Source organism: Carassius auratus, chromosome 10, assembly GCF_003368295.1.
Source record: "Carassius auratus strain Wakin chromosome 10, ASM336829v1, whole genome shotgun sequence".
NCBI lineage: Eukaryota > Metazoa > Chordata > Actinopteri > Cypriniformes > Cyprinidae > Carassius > Carassius auratus.
This window is the reverse complement of record NC_039252.1, coordinates 2,525,229-2,545,974: the sequence shown is the minus strand read 5'-3', so window position 1 is coordinate 2,545,974 and position 20,746 is coordinate 2,525,229. Positions and strand designations below refer to the sequence as shown.

The 20,746-nt window shown below is 38.6% G+C and overlaps 1 protein-coding gene across 6 annotated transcripts in view; it reads left to right on the top strand.

Moving 5' to 3' along the window:
• The window catches only part of LOC113109544 (talin-1), a 70,857-nt gene that overhangs the window by 25,292 nt on the left and 24,819 nt on the right, over nucleotides 1–20,746 (top strand). For 3 of the 6 annotated variants that reach the window (XM_026273153.1, XM_026273154.1, XM_026273151.1), the window contains exons 3-28: nucleotides 1,888–1,985; nucleotides 2,422–2,551; nucleotides 3,079–3,231; nucleotides 3,595–3,737; nucleotides 3,870–3,997; nucleotides 4,231–4,291; nucleotides 4,928–5,032; nucleotides 5,121–5,276; nucleotides 6,687–6,788; nucleotides 8,730–8,806; nucleotides 8,952–9,132; nucleotides 9,314–9,427; nucleotides 9,803–9,911; nucleotides 10,025–10,233; nucleotides 10,586–10,684; nucleotides 10,757–10,813; nucleotides 13,452–13,619; nucleotides 13,700–13,994; nucleotides 14,919–15,085; nucleotides 15,176–15,304; nucleotides 16,423–16,536; nucleotides 17,748–17,861; nucleotides 17,948–18,082; nucleotides 19,025–19,153; nucleotides 20,049–20,151; nucleotides 20,357–20,565. In XM_026273153.1, the coding sequence (XP_026128938.1) occupies nucleotides 1,888–1,985; nucleotides 2,422–2,551; nucleotides 3,079–3,231; nucleotides 3,595–3,737; nucleotides 3,870–3,997; nucleotides 4,231–4,291; nucleotides 4,928–5,032; nucleotides 5,121–5,276; nucleotides 6,687–6,788; nucleotides 8,730–8,806; nucleotides 8,952–9,132; nucleotides 9,314–9,427; nucleotides 9,803–9,911; nucleotides 10,025–10,233; nucleotides 10,586–10,684; nucleotides 10,757–10,813; nucleotides 13,452–13,619; nucleotides 13,700–13,994; nucleotides 14,919–15,085; nucleotides 15,176–15,304; nucleotides 16,423–16,536; nucleotides 17,748–17,861; nucleotides 17,948–18,082; nucleotides 19,025–19,153; nucleotides 20,049–20,151; nucleotides 20,357–20,565 (3,485 nt within the window). Of the gene's footprint in view, nucleotides 1–1,155; nucleotides 1,175–1,887; nucleotides 1,986–2,421; nucleotides 2,552–3,078; nucleotides 3,232–3,594; nucleotides 3,738–3,869; nucleotides 3,998–4,230; nucleotides 4,292–4,927; nucleotides 5,033–5,120; nucleotides 5,277–6,686; nucleotides 6,789–8,729; nucleotides 8,807–8,951; nucleotides 9,133–9,313; nucleotides 9,428–9,802; nucleotides 9,912–10,024; nucleotides 10,234–10,585; nucleotides 10,685–10,756; nucleotides 10,814–13,451; nucleotides 13,620–13,699; nucleotides 13,995–14,918; nucleotides 15,086–15,175; nucleotides 15,305–16,422; nucleotides 16,537–17,747; nucleotides 17,862–17,947; nucleotides 18,083–19,024; nucleotides 19,154–20,048; nucleotides 20,152–20,356; nucleotides 20,566–20,746 lie in introns of those variants that run through there. The other 3 variants (XM_026273155.1, XM_026273156.1, XM_026273157.1) reach the window with 2 other exon arrangements.

The following is a 20,746-nucleotide window of genomic DNA, read 5'->3' as shown; positions in this document are numbered from 1 at the left end:
TAATATTCCTCAGTACTGCTCTACATAGTTGTCTTAACCTGCGAGTCATTCGTCTGTTTGACAGACTGCTTTCGTCCAAACTCCACAGCTTATGTGGAATGTGTAGTGCTCTTAAATGGCTTGCTGCATTACATTTGGAGGACACTATCTAATCCCTCAAAGCAAAAAGCTCCTGGCATCACCAGTGAAAATTATAGTCAAAGTGTCTTCTCTGGGCCCAATTTTAAGTAAAACAATTCTTATTTTCTAACTTGCCCTAATCACTTCAGGAAGAAAATCTAAGTTTTTGTAAGCCAAACAGTGAGTATGTTTACACAGACAATTATCAATTATTAGATTTTAACATGATTAAAACAATAGTCTGATTAAGAATCTACCATATAAATAGCGATTTTTAATTACCTTAATCCGACTAAAGTCATATTTGAAGTAAACCGAAATCGAATTAAGACGTGGAGTATTGTTATGGAAGTGCAGTATAGACATGTACACACCTTAATCACATTATTACCGGCGTGTAGAAATTTTTGCTGTATTTTGCGACAGGATACACACACACAAGTGAGCAACTGTTTGACGATAAACAAAAGAGCATGGCTTCGACAAAGTTGTTGTCTGTTTTCACAGCATGAAAAATAATTAAGTGCACTTGATATGTTAAATTCTGGAGGGAACGTTGGATGGTATTGCTTGGTGACGTAATGACGTGCCATTATAATCGATTTATGTACTATAACATGTAAAACAGGAACATTCAAGGAATATTTGAAAGCAACTCATGTAAACATCTTAATAATAATATTGTCTAATTCAGAATAAGGTAAATAATTAGATTACAGATTTCCATTTAAACGTAGTCAGTGCCTCTAGTGCTTGAAACTGGCAAAAGTAGTTGTTCTTTAAATCTCAAACATGTAATATATGCAGGGCTCAGCGATAAGGATTTTTTTCTACGAGCCCAGTTGTCACAGTATACAGTATACACAAAATAAAAGTAATTGTTTTCATTGTTTTGTAATCTTGTTTTCTAATAAATAAGGTTATGATGTCTAAAACTTTAGAGACCTGGGAAATTTTACTGTTCTTGTTTCCCATTTCATTACACAGCAACAACTACTGGTTCAAACATTATTAAAGACAAGTACAAGATTCACGACAGTAACTCTCTAAAAAAGTAAGTAGCTCAAATAAATACAATAAAACAAAAATGCTTATAAATTAAACATTTGGTGTGTGTGCACAGAAAAATGCGTGTCAGACAGCGGATAAATATTGAAGTGATATTGAGTTCTTTTTCAACATCCTCTTGTGTTTTTCTTTAAATTTAACAATTTTGTCACCCTCAAGTACTTCCAAGGCTGGATTCATTTCTTTTCTAAATACAAAAGGATCATTTTCAATTTACTCATTCACAATGAAAGTAGATGATAATTGATATTTATTTATAAAGGGCAAAAAAAAAAAACATAAGGGGAGGTTCATAAAGAATGTGCAGCTTTCCCATTTGCTAAATTATATAAACATGAACTAAACATAAATTTTTGTCCATTGCACTTGCATCTTGGTTGTTTAGCAGTGCTTGACACAATGGTCTAAAAATGTGTCGCTCCAAATTAAAAGTAGTAAATCTTTTAAAAAACTACATATCTAGACAGCATTTATTCTTTCATTACACTGATTTGCATCACGCTTTTTTTAAATGCAAAAATGTGTGAAAGGGCCCTAAAACAATAAGCTGCACATAAGCTACATTATTTCTGGTGTATATCTTGAATTATTTTCTTCTGTCAGAATGATAAGCATTAGGAATCACCTTCTGATTTTGACGGTCTTATCAAGTTGTAAAAAGCAATCTGACCACCCACTAACTCTTCTATCTTCTTGCAGCCAGTGACTATGGCCTCTTCCTGTCAGATGAGGACCCAAAGAAAGGTATTTGGCTGGAAGCAGGCAAAGCTCTGGACTACTACATGCTGAGAAATGGGGTGAGTCTGGAATATTAATTCAATTCAATTAAAATATGAAAAAAGGTGTGGAATTCATGTCCATTGTTTCTGTATTTTCACTGGGATTGTCTTGAAAAAAATAAATTTTTTAATGTTTTTGAAGTATTTGAAAATCAGTCCTTGCACTTTTAAGCATCTGTAACTGGTAAGGCATGGATCTAGCAAAACCAGCTTCCAGTGTTGACTGCCAGAGTTACTGATAAAATGTAACTCTAGATTACTTTGTAGCATCTGTCAAATTGAAAAAATGTAAATGCCAATATTATTTGTAAAATCAGTGTTATATTAAATATATATAAACCTAATTGTCAGTCCTTAAAAGCTGACACTTATTTAAGATACAGAAGATAACACAAGTGAACATAATTTGCTGGAATTTATAAAGGATTTTTCATAAGAACATGCATTTTTTTAGGACACTCTGGAGTACAAAAAGAAACAGAGACCCCTGAAGATCCGCATGTTGGATGGAACTGTTAAAACAGTCATGGTGGATGACTCAAAAATCGTTAGTGACATGCTTATGACCATCTGTGCGAGAATAGGTAAGTTAGTGTCCCAACGAAGAGCGAGAACTCCCAATTTGCCTGTCTTTTTTTTAGTTTTTTGTTTTTTTAGAAATGTCTAGGCCAGATCTTTCCTGTTTTATATTATACATTAAAAACAAGTCTTACCTAGTCAGCTGGATTAGCTCACTGTGCTCTTAGCATTGGGGTACCACAGGGCTCAGTTATCGGACCGCTGTTTTTCTCTGTCTACACCATAAAACATGGTATAGTCATCCAGTCACATGGGCCCTGTTTTTACTTGGTATAAAGATATTTCTGGGTGATCCAATAAGAAATGGTTGGTGCTAAATATAGGTAGAAACAGGGTCTAAAACCTTTTGTGATTAGATTACTAAAACTACATTTTGATGTAGTCAGTACCACTTAAGATTTATGAATTGAGGTCTGCAACAATGCTTAATGAAGGTCTGTAAAAATTATATTTAGAGGTTTGATTTAATTATTATGACCTTTGAGGAGCAGTTTGAATGCAATGAGAGAGTAAAACACTTCTGATTTCTCAGGCATCACAAACTATGATGAGTACTCGCTGGTGCGTGATGTGGGAGAGGAAAAGAAGGAAGAGACCATGGGGACACTGAAAAGAGACAAGACCCTCCTGAGAGATGACAAAAAAATGGAGAAACTCAAACAGAAACTTCACACAGATGATGAGTGTATGTCACTTCATGCTTATCATGAATAAAATAAACATTGATGCATGTTGTTTGCTATTTTAGCAGAACTTCAAAACAACACATACAGTGTATTCTCACCCTGTTCACTCCAGGGAATTTCATAGTGATGAAATGCATATTCTGATATATTCTGCACTCCTGTTGACTGAATTTCTTTACTCTGCGCTCTGGCTAATCCATTAAAAAAATACATGTAATTACATTTTGGGATTTGAAAAGAAATTCAAAGGTTTTTAAGATACTGAGAAATTAAATTTTAGTCAAGTGTTTCCAAGCTTTCACATGTGGATGATATTTTGTAATCTAGTTGAATTTACTGATGTCAGAGCTGTATTTCAACAGTGAATTGGTTGGATCATGGGCGGACGCTGCGAGAGCAGGGTGTCGAGGAGTTTGAGATGCTGCTTCTCAGGAGGAAGTTCTTCTACTCGGACCAGAATGTGGACTCCAGAGACCCAGTACAGCTCAACCTGCTCTATGTGCAGGTAAACACCTCAGAACATCACTTTCACATCATAATCATGTCCCCCTTATAAATGTATCATGCAGTGTCTGCTTAGTTATGTGTCATTTTGTTCAAACTCAATTGCATTTATGTGCTGTATGTTGTATCCCAGGCCCGTGATGACATCCTGAACGGTTCCCACCCTGTCTCCTTTGATAAGGCCTGTGAGTTTGCTGGATATCAATGCCAGATCCAGTTCGGAGACCACAATGAGTCCAAACACAAACCAGGATTCCTTGAGTGAGCTCAACACATTTCTATTTGTCTTTGCCTTACCTGTAAGTGTGGGTGTACTTCTTTAGGTGCATAGTAACTTCTTTATTTGGGTTGTTAATGAACTAAAATGTTTAAACGCAATTTAATCACCTAAATATTTGGTGATTTGCTATATTTGCACCAGTCCAGATTGCTATCCTTCTTAAAATATGAATTAACTAAAAGGTTAATTCTTGCTTCATGTCTGTCTCATCCAGTTTGAAGGAATTCTTGCCCAAAGAGTACATCAAGAACAAGGGCGAGAAAAAGATCTTCCAGGTGAGGTTATGCAGGTTATGTGAAATTTAATATTTATTCATTTACATACATTTACATTTATTCATTTAGCAGACGCTTTTATCCAAAGTGACTTACAAATGAGGACAATAGAAGCAATCAAAAACATCAAAAGAGCAATGATATGCAAGTCCTATAACAAGACTCAGGAAGCTTAAAACTGTACACGTTGCAATGTTTTTTTTAAATGATATAATAAATATTAAGAAAACTGGGCATGCTAGTGTTAAAAATAAAACAAATATATATAATTTTTTGGTCACACTTTATTTTAGGGTCCAATTCTCACTATTAACTAACCATTAACTATGACTTTTGCCTGAATTAACTCCTTATTTGCTGCTTATTAATAGTTTATAAGGTAGTTGTTAAGTTTAGGGTATTGGGTAGGATTATGGATGTCATGCATTATAAGTACTTTATAAGCACTAATAAACAGCCAATATGTTAATAATAGACATGCTAATACGCAACTAGTTATCAGTGTGAATTGGACCCTATACTAAAGTGTTACCAATTTTTTAAAGAATATAATTAGGATAGAGAGTGCACTTTCATTCCCATGTTAGGCTATGCGCTATATGAATTTTAATTTAAGGATAAACTTGTCTCTTTAAGGCACACAAAAACTGCCAAAACATGACCGAGATTGAGGCCAAAGTCAGCTACGTCAAACTGGCCAGATCTCTGAAAACCTACGGAGTGTCCTTCTTCTTAGTCAAGGTAAAGATCTCATGCCTTATCTGAGCTCTAATATTAATAAATGGCTCCTGCTTTCTTGTGTTAATGCTGATGTTTATTCTCTTTACAGGAAAAAATGAAAGGGAAGAATAAGCTTGTGCCGCGTCTGTTGGGCATCACTAAAGAGTGTGTGATGAGAGTGGATGAGAAGACCAAAGAAGTGATTCAGGAGTGGAGTCTGACCAACATCAAACGCTGGGCGGCTTCTCCCAAGAGCTTCACCCTGGTGCCCACACACTCCTCTAAACACACACACACTGTTCTGACACTTCACACTGTGGGGGGGAAGAGTTCCTACGCTTTGTTTCACAGCTCTGTGGTCACCGGTTCGGTTTGATTTGGTCCATTTTGGTGAAAAAATAGGATTGTTTAGGTTAATCATATAATATTATAATTCACCCTAAAGTGAAAATTCTGTCTTTTTTTTTTACAAATTCGTTATTTATGTGCATCTTTTGAAAATCCAAACAACAAACATGTTTATTGTACCAAAAAGTACAAAAAGAAGTCCTAAAGATCTTGGGAATGTAAAAGTAAAGCGCTTCACACCAGTACATAAGTGTTTTGATTCAGGCCAGCCTTTGTGCAGAGCGTGCTGTCCTCTAATAGTTTTATCATGATCCTTTGGCTGTGAGTTTATTACCATTAAGATGACTTTGTTACTTAACTTTTACCTTATGATTCAGATTAGTGTCCACAGAAGTTTGATTCACATTATATTTAAGGCCTGACATCAGGGGCACAGTTATACACAATCACTATATATTATGTGATTTATGAACTGTTAAACTGGCTGCTTCTAACAGTAATATATTATTTTTTGGGGAAAAGAACAGATCATCCTCTAACAACAGATTCCCAAACTTTTGTCAGCGGAGCCTCTTTGAACTAAAATATTTTCTTTTAAATATCTTTTGAGAGTTACGGTCAATATTTCAATAGTCTAACGACACATTTACATGTTTATGGTTCTCTGGGTTAATGTTCACAAGATATAAAGGTGAACACAATATTTTGTGTTTTTAATAAGTGGTTTATTTTCATTTTAATTGTACATTTTTATGATTTAATTCAGTATTAGCATTTCATCAACTGACAAACCTCTTTGAGTTCCCTCATAAATCCCAGTTTGGGAAACTAATAATGCCCGATGATATTTATGACCTTTAATCGGTTCCTGTTTCTTGTAATAGACTGAAGCAGTAATCAATGCTGAACATTGTTTGTGCATCACGAAGCACAGCAGTAATTCAGTACTTAGACTCTGGCTGCAGACTTATTGATTACATTAAATTAATTATTTCTGTCCTCCAGCTCTCTGTTACTACACGCTCAGACACACTCAATACATTTAGCTTTTTCATTTTCTTTCTTGTTTCACAGAGTTCCCAAACATTGTGAATTACAGTGGACCTATTCCATGCCTGCATTGTAATTTCACTGTGACAGTATTTGCTAATTTTATACAGCCTAATGTATGAATGCACAATTCACTGTTCAATGACAGCACAAAGTTAATTTATCATCCAAACTATTGTTTTACTATTTAGTCTTTTATGGTTTGCTGTATTATTTCCACCGTTGCTGTTTTTGTTGCCCTTTAAGTGTCATGTCATGTTTACACTTTCTTCTTCAGGACTTTGGAGACTATCAGGATGGTTACTACTCTGTACAGACCACTGAAGGAGAGCAGATCGCACAACTCATCGCTGGTTACATCGACATCATTCTCAAAAAGGTAACATACCATGACCAATCTCATTGGTAAACTTTAATAAATCATGTGAAGCCTGACGAAATGTTTTTAATTTTTACATATTTTTGGACTCACAAGACTAGCCTCCCCCTCAGAAAGACATGCACTAAGGTTACGAATCATATCATCATTTTAACTATTATTCTGCAACAAACTTTTTTCTTTTTCTCAAAATTACTTCAAATGGTTTATTCAAGTCAAGTCAAATGTATTTGTCAAGTGCTTTTCGCAATACATTATACATGACGTTAATATTTATAGCATCTTTAGCATTTATAGCATTAGAATTGTGTAATTAGATAAATGCGACCATACAAGCAATTAAGGTTTAGAAATTATTAGTTTATATAGCTATAACATAGTATGTATTGCCTACGTGACTGATATACAATATATATATATATATATATATATATATATTTCAACCTTTAAATATCTTTACATAGAGAGCTATGGGATAATGCAGTTTACATTTTGTGATGATATACATATTCACACAACTGAGATTTTCAACATAGTGTGTGCTACAATAGTTTACTGTATTTATGCAAGTAAAGTAGTATGTACTATACATCAAACTTTCAATATGTTGCTGGGTGATGATATAGTTGACATTTTTCAGTGATATAACACACAAGCAGTTGACATTTGCTAATGCATAGTGCTCAATGTGAGCGTATGTATTTATATAAGGTTGGATTTACATATAATATTTGTCTAATTTGTTATTAATTATTAATGTGTAAAGTATTTAAGTTGTTAATTTGTTTTGTGGTTACATTAGCTGGATTTCCATCTAAAGTTGCGAATTTAACTTTTGCGCAAAACTGGAATATTGCATAAAACATTTGCGAACAAGCACCGTTTCTATCCAACAAGTCAAAGAGAACAAAATAGTCACTTCCAAAAACTAAAGTAGGAGAATATAATAATTTTCATTTATAATAAATTACTTGTGCCTCAGAGCGAGCAGATGAAGCACAATGAATGCGGTCATTGCTTTCTGAGGTGGATGCTTCTGTTTGGGATCGCAGTCATATAAGACGCTTCTGGGACACTTCTTAGGCATCGTTTAAGACATCTATGCTGTGGAATGAGATGGGTCCACTGGTTAGTCAGGTTTTGACGTCTCATAGTGCAAAGTCACGTGACTTTTTGGATGCACTTGGAGGAATTTATTCACATAATGCATTTCCATCTCCCATTTTTCTCATTAAACCCATTTCGCACGAGTCAAAAAACACTTCAAGCTAGCGTAAAAAAGCTTTTTGCGAATTAAGGGATTTTTATTTGAAATTTGGCATTTCCAACACTTGTTTTTCATGCAATACTTCAAAATGTGCATTAAAATAGGTTGATAGAAACAGCTATTGACACAAAGTGCATTGATTTACATGTCTTTACAAGTGGGCATTTCCTAAACAGAATGAACTGCTTTGTGGACACGAAGGTTTGGCTCTGCAGGTCTTCTGCTGATCACACATAATCACATATAATCTGCTACTGCAGGTATTCAGTGGCTCTTTTGAAAACACAGGGATTTTGCAATGAGCAGCACTCCCTGACAGGAGCACACTTCACAACCATCACACTCCTAGTTTCACAATAGCCCCATGACCTAGAGAGGTCAGAGTTGTGACTGTTGGAGTTCAGTTATTAAGAAGTTAAGCAGATCTTTTTATTCAGTTATTAAGCAGATCTTTTTCTTACCATATCTGTCTATTTTTTACTGGTTGTGTGACGGGTCTTTGTGAAATTGCTGCTACTGGTTCTCTGTGGTGTGAGGAATTCCTCAACAAACCTTCATGTTTGACCAGTCTAAAGAAAGACACAGCCTGCTCTGGCAACAAAGTTCTTCACTCAGGTCCTGCTCTCAAGTATCTTTCGCCAACTCACTGTGTTTGAAAACCTCTTTATCTGCAGAAAAAGAGCAAAGATCACTTCGGCCTGGAAGGTGATGAGGAATCAACCATGCAGGAGGACTCGGTATCTCCCAAAAAGTGAGCGTCTTTTTATAGTTCATTGCATACTCGTGTGTTTTAACTTAAAAAAATAAGTGCTAAAATAAGTCGCTCATCATTTCCTGTTGTAAGTCTGAGTTACGGCATTCGATCTCATGATAACCTGTGATGTATTGTGCTCCAGGTCAACAGTTCTCCAGCAGCAGTTTAACAAGGTTGGGAAGGTGGAGACAGGCTCCGTCGCTCTGCCGGCCATCTTCCGCTCTGGTGCCGGAGGTCCGGAGAACTTCCAGATGGGCTCCATGCCACAGGCCAAACAGCACATCACCAGCGGACAGATGCACCGAGGACACATGCCCCCTCTGGTCAGATACTGCAAGCACACGCTCAAACACCTCTGACACTAGGAGCGAGCTCTGAATTTGCTCTGAAGCATGGGCTCTGCTCTGAATATGAGACATGTCTTTGTAATCTTAGTCCCTCTACCTGTCAGTGCTGTTTGTTTGGGCCGTGCTGTGAGCTGTCGGTGTCCTCTGTGTCTTGCAGACGTCAGCTCAGCAGGCGTTGACCGGCACCATTAACTCCAGTATGCAGGCCGTACAGGCGGTTCAGGCCTCTCTCGATGAGTTCGACACCCTGCCTCCACTGGGCACTGATGCGGTAAGATGCTGTATTTATATTAATGTGTTTTTTTTATTGCCTCTGTAACTTTTCAGATGTGCAGTATTTTATTTACCCCAGTGTTCTGTCTGGGTCATTTTTGACCCGGGTGAAAAATAAAGACGGATGTCACTACTTGCTTCCCCCAGCAAGTGACATTTGCATAAATCTTACCATCTAATATTAACATATACTAAATTTCATCTACAAAATTAATAGGATAGTGCTGTATTTTTTTCCTTATTGAAATAGAGACTTTTTTTGAACGGAGCATACAGATGCATTTTTGTAATCAGTTAAAATATCATCTTTAAAGTAGTTTTTTCTTTAGTCTTTTCCTGAAGCTAAAAATACTGTATTTGGTCTGATGTTTAGGCCTCTCAAGCATGGAGGAAGAACAAAATGGACGAGTCCAAACACGAGATTCACTCTCAGGTGGACGCCATCACTGCAGGAACTGCCTCCATGGTCAATCTGACTGCAGGTGACACTCTTTATCAAAACTGAACACAGATGAATGCATCAGCTAGTGGGAGTGTCATCCTCTCCACATAGTTTGGTCTTGTGGTAAAGTGTCTCACTGAACGTGTCTGTCAGGTGACCCAGCGGAGACGGATTACACGGCTGTGGGCTGTGCGGTCACCACCATCTCCTCCAACCTGACCGAGATGTCTAAGGGAGTCAAACTGCTGGCGGCGCTGATGGAGGACGAGGGAGCAAATGGCCAGCAGCTTCTGGGTGCCGCCAAGAACCTGGCGTGTGCGGTGTCTGATATGCTGAAGACCGCTCAGCCCGCCAGTCCTGAGGTATTATTACCTGAGCGTTTGCACAGCAGACATAGGACTGAGACTGAGACATTTTCTCCTCCAACTTCAAAATCGTCCTTCATCGCTGTTGTACCTTTTTTGTCGTTGTTGTATAAGGCGTTTGTTAAGCTAATATTCTTGTGATCACGTTAATGAATCCTTGCAGAATAAATGAATCGCTTTCAGTAAAATCTTGTTCGAACCCAAACTTTTGAACAGTAGTGTAGCTAAAACTGTAACACTATTTTTTGCTGTCGTGCAAGCACTGCTGTGTCCTCTCTGTAAATCTAGAAGTTATGAGCAAATACTGCTTTAATGTTGACTTTTGCTGTTCTGATCTGTTAATCTCCAGCCGCGACAGATCCTCCTGCAAGCAGCGGGTAATGTGGGTCAGACCAGCGGTGAACTCCTGCAGCAGATCGGAGAGTCCGATGCCAATCAGCACTTCCAGGTGTGACACACACACACACACACACACACACTGACGCGGTGGCTGTAACACATTAACCTGTGTTCTCATCAGTCTGTAGGTACAGCAGCGTTCACACACTCCAGATGGACACGCTATAGTCAAATGCTGGTAACAACACACAGAAAGAACAATTCATATTCACCAGCCAATCATACTAATGAAACCGTGATCATTATAAAATCTGTTATTTAATGATCACAGTCTGATCTGGGTTATAATCTAAATCATATAGTCATACTGAGCCTGTCATAATTACAGTATGAAAGATCACGGTGTGGTGACGGTTTCCACTGGAAAGCAATCTTTTCATTATCCACACTGTTTCTCTGCATGATAGATTTCATCATTTCATTATATCATAATAACTTTGTGTATACAGACCTGTAACTATCAGTAATGAATTGGTGTTTTTTCTGTGTTGAAATGTATCAAAAAGCTCATACTTTTTTAATATCTAAAATTTGTGTGAACTATCCTTTTAAAGGGCTGAATGGTTCAAGAAAAATTTGGTTGGTCACATAGTTTTAATTACCCTTTGCCATTTGAAAATAGCACGAAGCCATATCACAATATCAATTTTAGTTTGATATATCACGCTGTGATAGTTATGATGTGTAATTTACGTGTCATTTATGTTGGTCCATGAACTGGTGTTGTCGTCTCGTCTCGTCAGTGTTGTTATAATGTCAAGGCTGTCCAACCGTTTGAGATATTTGTTCTCGTCCATAGCAGTGAAATAGGTCAGATGATGTTGTGTTGTTTGATATGATATCAAGGCAAGCCTGATTGTGCAAATGATGTGCTACTGTCTTCACACAAAGACAAAAACTTACTAGAGAAGTGTTTCGTGTGGCATAATATACAATATAAATTTACTCCTCGCACACTTTAATGCCCTTTGAATGTAACGTGTACATTCCCTTGGAACTGGAATCATGGCAGAATTGAATGTGAAGTCCACTACGCAGGGCACTCACGGTCAAATAATACAATGCTTGAATGCTGCCTGAACAAGAGACCTCTTTACTAAAGTGAAGTGTTGGCTGGTGTCACTATCTCACGAAAATAAAGCATTTTGTCCTGGTCTACAGTAGCAAACAATGGAGCATGACATACGTGAGCTGGACAAACTAAGTAATTACACCATTTCAAGCATTTTATCTGCATTATATGTTCTGTAAAAAAGGGAAAAGAAAGTTTATATCAACCGCATATTCACCGATACCGATATATCGGTATATATAGATACAATCGGCTAAAATATAGTGGTCAGGCTCTAATTCACACTGATGGGATGACAATTTAGGCAGAAGAAGGTGAATTAGGGGGACCTTCTTGTTCTAGAAAGCATTTCTCCTGAGCATTTTGAGTTTCTGGGTCTGTATTCCCAGAAAGAGATCTTTATTTATTTTTTTTATTCATCTTCTACAAGCTGATTTTGTCACTGTTTAGAATTACATTAGCCTACAGTTAAGTCATGGTTTTGTTTTCATGATGTTTGTAACAGCTGAAATGGTTCTGAATGTCCTGAAGTCTTTTGTCAGCTCTAATGTGATGGTTGAAAATGTCTTATCACTCTTCACACAGCCAAACTGAAGGGGAAGTGTTGTGCTACAGTCGTGTGCCTGTTTGAATGTCCTTATTTGTGCAGAATGCTTATCAGAACAAATTTAATGCATTTGATAAGTGAAGTTTAACTGAAATCATGCTGAACAGGACATTTCTAGTGATGCCCTGCCCTCTGTTTGTGTTCAGCACTGCTTATTTTTTATCATTTCTTTTTCTTTTATCATTTTCATAACAAACTCAATGGACAAACCGTCTGTAACAATATTTTGAGAATGACCCATATCCTGCATGTAAATGATCTAGGGCAGGTGAATATAGTGTGGGTTTGTGTTACACTAGTAACTTTTCTGGTTACACTTCTGTGATATTGTAAAACAGTACAAATACATCTGAGTTTCTAAATCAGCAATCACTGATTCGATAATGTGTTGGTAAAGTCACTCTAGTGTAACGTCATTTATAGAATATAATTCTTCTGTAGATCAAATTACCATGCATGACAAGAATGCATTTTAAAATATTCACCAAAGTAAAATGGTAAAAGTCAGTGTGAAATGGAAATTGCAAGCAGATTTTCTTTCCTGTTGAGACATAAGTGAAAGTGAGGTGAAATGGCTTCTCGGATAAGAAGGAATATGATTTTGTCATCTGGGAAATGATTAGATCATTGAAAGTGGGCTTTGCAAACCAAATGTTTAATGAGACACGCATTGTGTGAGATATATTATAAAAGGAGCAGCTCTGGAAACACTGTGGGCTTGAAATTGTGAGGTGTATGTGATTTTCTTCCATGCTTTAATGTTGAAATATTAGAGCGGTAATTCAAGTCTTTAGAATGTTTTGGAAATTATAAAATTCATATGATTTTTTTTCTTTTGCACAAGAAGTAGCTTAATAAAACGCTTAGTTTTGAACAACTGTCTAGCAGAAATCACAGTGCTCTTAATACTTATAACATGAATCATCTGGTTTGACCTATGCTGGCACTTACTAAATACTAAGAAATTCTGAAATTCATTGTCCAATTCAACTTTTTAATAAAATGTTTACTGATCAAATGGATCATTAAAAAAATGTGCAATACAAATTTGTTTAATTAGAAAAATGCCCTTAATTTATGCTACTGTCTAATTAAGTCAGATAACTTATTTATCTCTGTGTGTGTGTGTGTGTGCAGGACATGTTGATGCAGTTGGCGAAGGCTGTGGCTACTGCAGCGGCGGCTCTGGTGTTAAAGGCCAAGAATGTGGCTCAGAAATCAGAGGATTCAGCTCAACAGAACCGAGTGATCGCTGCTGCCACACAGTGCGCCCTGTCCACGTCACAGCTGGTGGCCTGCACACGAGTGAGCGTTCACACCCTCTCGTCCACAGACGGACTCGCTGACCTCCGCTGATGCTCCTGCGTGTGTTTTCTCTGTTTCAGGTGGTGGCTCCCACCATCAGCTCACCTGTGTGTCAGGAGCAGCTGGTGGAGGCCGGGAAGCTGGTGGCTAAGTCTGTGGAGGGCTGTGTGGAGGCGTCACAGGGGGCGACCAATGACGAGCAGCTGCTCCGACAGGTGGGCGTGGCTGCCACCGGTGTCACTCAGGCTCTTAATGAGCTGCTGCAGCACATCAGACAGTACGCCAGCGCAGGACAGCCAATCGGACGGCACGGAGAGGCCACTGACCGCATCCTGGACGTGACGGATAACATCTTCAGCTCCATGGGAGACGCAGGTGATTAAGAGGATGTAGGATATTATCAGAAAGATGTCAGAATCGGCCAATAATGGCTTAAAATGTAAACATCGGCATCGGCCAGATATGAAGAATTATGTCGATATGCCTTGCGTAACTGGCGTGTGCTCAGGATGTGCTGCTAGCGATGAGGTCACGTCACCAGTGTGGTCACTATTAAAGGGTTAGTTCACCCAAAAATGAAAATTAAGCTGTGTTTTACTCACCCCCGAGGCATCCTAGGTGTAATATCAGAGCTATATAAAAAATTGTCTTCGATCTTTCAGCGCTATCATTGCAGTTAGTGGGTGTTGCATGCATCACTCCAAAAGATGTGAAATAAAAAGCGTCTTCCATTTAAAAAAAAAGAAAATAGTGTCTCACATGCCTCCGGTGGGTGAGCAAAGGCCTCCTGTAGTGAATCAATGTGTTTTTGTAAGAAAAACATATAATCAAAACGTAATAATCACTTTAATCCAGCTTGGGCTCACGGCTGTACACAGAAGCTGATGACGTTTGAGCTCAGAGTTGCACATGCACTGGGGAGTCTCGTGAAAACCAGTGTTTGTTTCTAGAACTACAGTAAGATCATGTTCACACACAACGCTCTGCACTTACTCCTGATTTCTCTCGACATGAGGACAGGAGAGCTGTCAGTCAATACATGGAGAAGCTACGTAACTGGAGTTACTTATTTGACAAAGCAGCTCAGATCTTTTTCATGTAGATTAATGTGATCACGTAACTTGTGATACTTGTAATGCGTCACCTCCCCCAACACTGATTGTAAGTCGCTTCATATAAAAGTGTCTGCTAGATGTCAAAACAGTCTGTGTTTAATATAGCTTGGACTGATGTGCAGAGACTTGTTGATATGCATATGAATGGAGCTCATGCACATTGGGCGTTCCTCTCTGTGTTCAGGGGAGATGGTGCGACAGGCTCGGATCCTGGCTCAGGCCACCTCAGATTTGGTCAATGCTATCAAGGCCGACGCGGAGGGCGAGACTGACCTGGAGAACTCCCGCAAACTCCTGTCTGCGGCCAAACTCCTGGCTGACGCCACGGCCAGGATGGTGGAAGCTGCCAAGGTGGGACAGAAGACGCCTCAGAGTGTGTTTTAGACTGGATGCGGTGCGCTCAGAGCTGAAGTGTGTGTGTGTGTGTGTGTGTGTCGGCAGGGTGCGGCTGCTAACCCGGACAGTGAGGAGCAGCAGCAGAAGCTGCGTGAAGCTGCCGAGGGCCTGCGCATGGCCACCAACGCTGCGGCTCAGAACGCCATCAAGAAGAGGCTGGTCAACAAACTGGAGGTGAGGACTGGAGCACAAAATCCCAAACCTTCAGGAACATTTTTAATGAGGTCACATTCTCCATTAAAAATAATAGCCTGCACTGAGATTAATTCTAGAAGTGTTGCCAACTATTGCATCTCTTTGCTGCCCTATTTGGGTGAAGTTATATGATGTTTTATTGCTCATGGAGTTAAATCCTGGCAAAGCCTACAGTGAAAAAGATTGATCACATTTCTAAAGACTGTGGTGTGTATAGCTCAGTGCTGCAGTTTCACAAGTAACTAAAGCTTGTTGCAACTTGTGAGAAAGAAGAGCTATAATGGTTTTTCAAACTCCACAGACCTGTTTCTCTGTTTTATACTGTTTCAGCTTGCTTATTATCTGCAGTGAAACGGACAGAGTGACGGCTTAATTCTTTGTGATGTCTGTCCGTCTGTCTCTGTCTAACGGTCAGCCTCCTGCCAAAATACTCCAGTAACTCGCCAGAAGACCCTAGAGGCCCTAGCGGCCAGCTAGAACAGTGCCTAGCAAAGTCAAACCAACTCAAATTAGCTACACACCTTTACATAGTGATTACTTTGACTTAGGCTTATGTCTGTTCTAGAGACATTACAACTTTTTTTATAAAGCTCTAATTGGTTTTCTTTCGGAAATATGTTTTAAATTCACACTGAATGCATTTATGACTGTAAAGCATGTCTGTGTGTGTCAGAATAATGATTAAAATTGAAATTGCAAAATCGATTTTAATTCATATAGCACAGCCCTAGACCTAAGTTTCAACTTGGAGAGCAAAAGAGACTTGTTTTCAAACCTTTAGACCAGTAGTGTATGTATACACACAGAGACGGTTCACTCATTTTACTGTGAATGGGAGAAAATGCAATTCACAATATTGGAAAAAATGTTACTCCTTTCAAAAAAACCTCAATCACCAATTTGAGGGTAAGAAACCACATGAATGGGTCAGTTAATGTCAGATTTTATTGCTATTTGAAAATGTGTTTAAATGTGAATTTAACAAGCAGTTTTTAAGATTTCAGATGGTGGTTCAGGTGGTTAGAAGTTGGTCTAGATCTATGGCAGCGCTATATGTGGTGGATTAATCAGTATATTGTGTCATATCTGTTGGTCAGAATGCAGCGAAGCAGGCCGCAGCGGCTGCCACTCAGACTATCGCTGCAGCGCAGCACGCCTCCGCATCCAACAAGAACCCTGCCGCCCAACAACAACTCGTTCTGAGCTGCAAGGTGTGTGCGTCTCCACAACCACTTCCTGTTTCTCTCGGGGTTAATACTAGTTCACACGAGCACTGTGTTTGTGAATGACTGATGTGAACAGACATGATATATAAAGCACTCTCATCACTACAGTTTTCAGTTTGTTATGATTGATATACAGTCAAACCAAACATTTATTCAGACACCTTCAACATTTCTCACTTTATCACAGTTATTCGCTATAGTAGAAAATGGTAATAAATTATGACAAGAACTCAGTTAAACTGTGTCAGAGCAAATTCATCTTGATGATATCAGATAACATTGATAGAAACTCATGTAATGAATTTGGTTGAATATCTGTTAAATTTAAGTACACAATTAGATTATACCAATTTAGTTCGACCGGTTACAATGAGGGTTGAGTCTCCTTTAAATCAATTCACTGACTTTTTTCTGACTTGTGTTGGATCTCTCAAAGTGCGTTTGATAGAATAATGTAACTTTAAAATGTACAAATATTTTTTTTCCAATTGTTAATTTGTCTTTTCGGGTTTTTTACTTGTTAACCTGACCCCCCATTATGGGACTCACAGCTGAAATGGGACTCACAGCTGAAAGTGCTCTACCAAACTTATAATTGTAACAGTTTCCTACTTCAGTGTGTTACAAACATAAACCCCTTTGGGCTTTACTTTTTATCAACCAAATTTGATAATGCTCAAAAATATAAAAAGCTATAGACACTGAAGTGCCTTGAAAAAATTTTACCACACTGATTTTTTTTAATTTATTTTATTTTTTAATTTTTTTGTTGAAAAAATGCATGAAATGAGGCCTGGAGCAATCTAGAAAAGCCACATGTCTCATGAGTTTCTATTTCAAATCTGAATAAGATATCATCAAAAATGAGACTGGGGTTTGATCACATCTGGCTTACAGGTTAAATACCGCAATAAATATCATGTCGTGGACTTCATATGACGTCATATTATCTTATTCTGAGATTTTGATATCGTTAAATAGTGTCCTGCACCCACTAGTAATAACTATCAAAAATGATGTCTGGTGTCTGTATAATTTTTGGTTTGACTGTATAGTAAACAAGGCCTAGATTATCACATAACTTCAAGTTCAAGTCTGCTTTATTGTCAATTTCCACATTGAAATTGCGTTACTTGCCCTTGGCTAACGACTTAAAGGAGTGACTGGACATAAACGCAGTGCTGGTTTGTTTTCAGGCGGTGGCGGATCAGATCCCTCAGCTGGTTCAGGGTGTGAGAGGGAGTCAGGCTCAGCCCGACAGCCCCAGCGCACAGCTCGCCCTGATCGGAGCCAGTCAGAACTTCCTGCAGGTCCTTGCACTCTTCTGACCTTCACTTCCTGTTATACCGTGCACGTCTGCATCATTTGAGCTCATGATGTCTGCTCTCTTCTTCAGCCCGGAGCGAAGATGGTGACGGCAGCCAAAGCGACGGTTCCCACCATCGGTGACCAGGCGTCTGCCATGCAGCTCAGTCAGTGCTCCAAAACCCTGGCCAGCGCCCTCGCTGAGCTGCGCACGGCCGCACAGAAGGTACACCGCAGCGCTCTGCATTCAGACTGACCACTCATCTCATTCGGGGAGAAGACTGAGCTTTTGATTTTCCACCAAAATAAAAGCTTAATAGTTGAATGTTTAAAAATAAAGAAATTAAGACAGTGGTTTATTGTAATTTTACTGTAGTTTATTATTATTATTATTATTATTATTATTATTATTATTATTATTATTATTATTATAAAACACTTGTTTTTATAATTTACAGTACAATAATATTGCAAAAATAATATATTAATTTCTTTATTTGTTTGATTGTTATAATTTAATCCCTACAATCTAAAAAAGAACATTCTATTATTGGTGTTGTTGCTATTATTATTATTATTATTATTAATATAAAACACTTGTTTTATTATTTACATTACAATAGTATTATTGCAATGGTAATTTATTTATTTATTAGTTTTAATTGTTATAGTTTTAATAATTAAAGTAATACAATCTGAAAAATAATACGTTATTATTATTTTTCTTTTTTTGTCTTTCTGGGTACAGATTCTCCAGCCGTGCCCTGATAATGACACAATTACCTGTTGACATTTAGAACCAAAATGCATTTGCAACTCATTATACTTCAGTGACACATCAGGATATTCAAGTATAAAATACAGGAAACCTTTTTTGAATGATCTGTATTTGACAGGTGGGTGGAGGGGGGAGCATGCTGTCATCCACCGACTAGGAAAATCATTTTAGAGGTGGAGCAGGTTATTACATTTCGATGAAAGATAATGAAGCTGGTTATATCCGCAGATGAATGATCCACAGGATGATGGAGACATTTGTATTTAGAAAGTCAGTAGTGTGTGTTGCTGTACTGCTAGTACTGTGATATACGCATGCATACAAACAGGCCTGGTGAACATATGTAGCTCTTTTGCAGTGTATTTCATACGGTCTGTCTGTGTGACTCAGGCTCAGGAGGCATGTGGTCCTCTGGAGATCGATAACGCTCTCACAATGGTACGGGGGCTGGAGAGGGACATGCAGGAGACCAAAGCTTCAGCTGCTGAAGGCAAACTCAAGCCGCTGCCTGGAGAAACGGTGAGTGTGTCAGTGCACTGTGTGTGTGTGTGTGCTCTACATGTGTTTGTCTGTGCACTACCAGTCCAACACTACACATCCCTGCAGCCAGTAAGTGTCCAGCATGCATGCAGACTCATTCAGGACTGTTCAAAAAGCACCCCAGGACACCTGCGAACGTTAGTTTAGAAAATACCCAGAGTGAGCAGACCTGATTTCACACCTATACCCACAAGTCAGACGCTTCATGTCACACAAACTACTGCTAGACAGAAGCCACTACACTGGGATTTAAAATAAGACAAAGCATTAATTAAAATAATCTAGAATAATCATAATAATAATCACATCACTACCTATTTCTAGATCTGAAATAGTCATGTTAAATAATAAATAATTATCTTAAAACTCCATTTTCGTAATGAATTTTGGATGAGTCAATTTTTGCGGTTATGTAAAACTCAAAAATGTTCTATCAGATGCAAATTATGAGTCAAACATTCTTAAAACCATTATCCTTAATCCAGTAAATCATGAACAACTGGGAAACTCATGCAAATGAGTGATTATCAAGAGTGGGAATCCAGAAAAACATTCAGCTCTTTTGCTATGGGTTCAGTTATTATAGAATACTGTAGAAATTATATTGTGGTAGACGAAGTGTCTTGAGAACCACGGATGAAGAACTGAAATCTGCCGTCCTCGTTTTGTTTACTGTAGTTTTACACCCAATGAGATGTGACTGAATACTGTTTTAGTTTAAAAAAAGTCAAAAAATGTGCTTTGTGAATGAAAATCACCTTCAGTTTGTATCATTCATATCTAAAGTATGAGCATGCTTTCTGAAATATAAAAATATGATTTCTTTAACACAGTGAGTGACACGTTGTGTGTGTGTGTGTGTGTGTGTGTGTAGCTGGAGAAGTGTTCTCAGGATCTGGGCTCCAGCACTAAAGCCGTGAGCTCTGCTATCGCTCAGCTCCTCAGTGAAGCCACCCAAGGCAACGAGAACTACACAGGTAACCTCACGCACCGCTAGCGGTTTGTCCAGCGCCCCCTGTCTGTGGAATATATTATTCATCTGTCACAGACACAGGTGTGACACAGTGGTTAAAGCTCCTTCTCGTAACTCAACCCGTATGCTGCAGGGTTGGTCCTGTGTTCACTGTGGGCCCTGAATCCCTCCTAATGTCAGTTTGTGGATGGTTTATGTGTGTTCTGCAGGTATGGCTGCTCGTGACGTGGCTCAGGCTCTGCGTTCGCTGGCTTCAGCTGCTCGTGGAGTGGCCGCCAACACCGAGGACCCTCAAGCGCGTAACGCCATGCTGGACTGCACCGCCGATGTCATGGACAAATCTGCCAGCCTGATCGAGGAGACCAAGAGAGCCATAGCCAAACCAGGAGACCCTGACACCCAGCAGAGACTGGCCCAGGTTAAACCCAACCTCAGCTTGAACACATATGAGAATAGCTCAATAGAGTGGGGTTAAATTCAGTAACGAAACCTCCCTTTTAATTGCTGATGGGAGATTTGGTCTGCTGTTGGGTGAAGCACCCATTATTTTGAGATGAAAATTGCCTGTTGTTTGCCTATGATTAGCATAACTGAAGAAG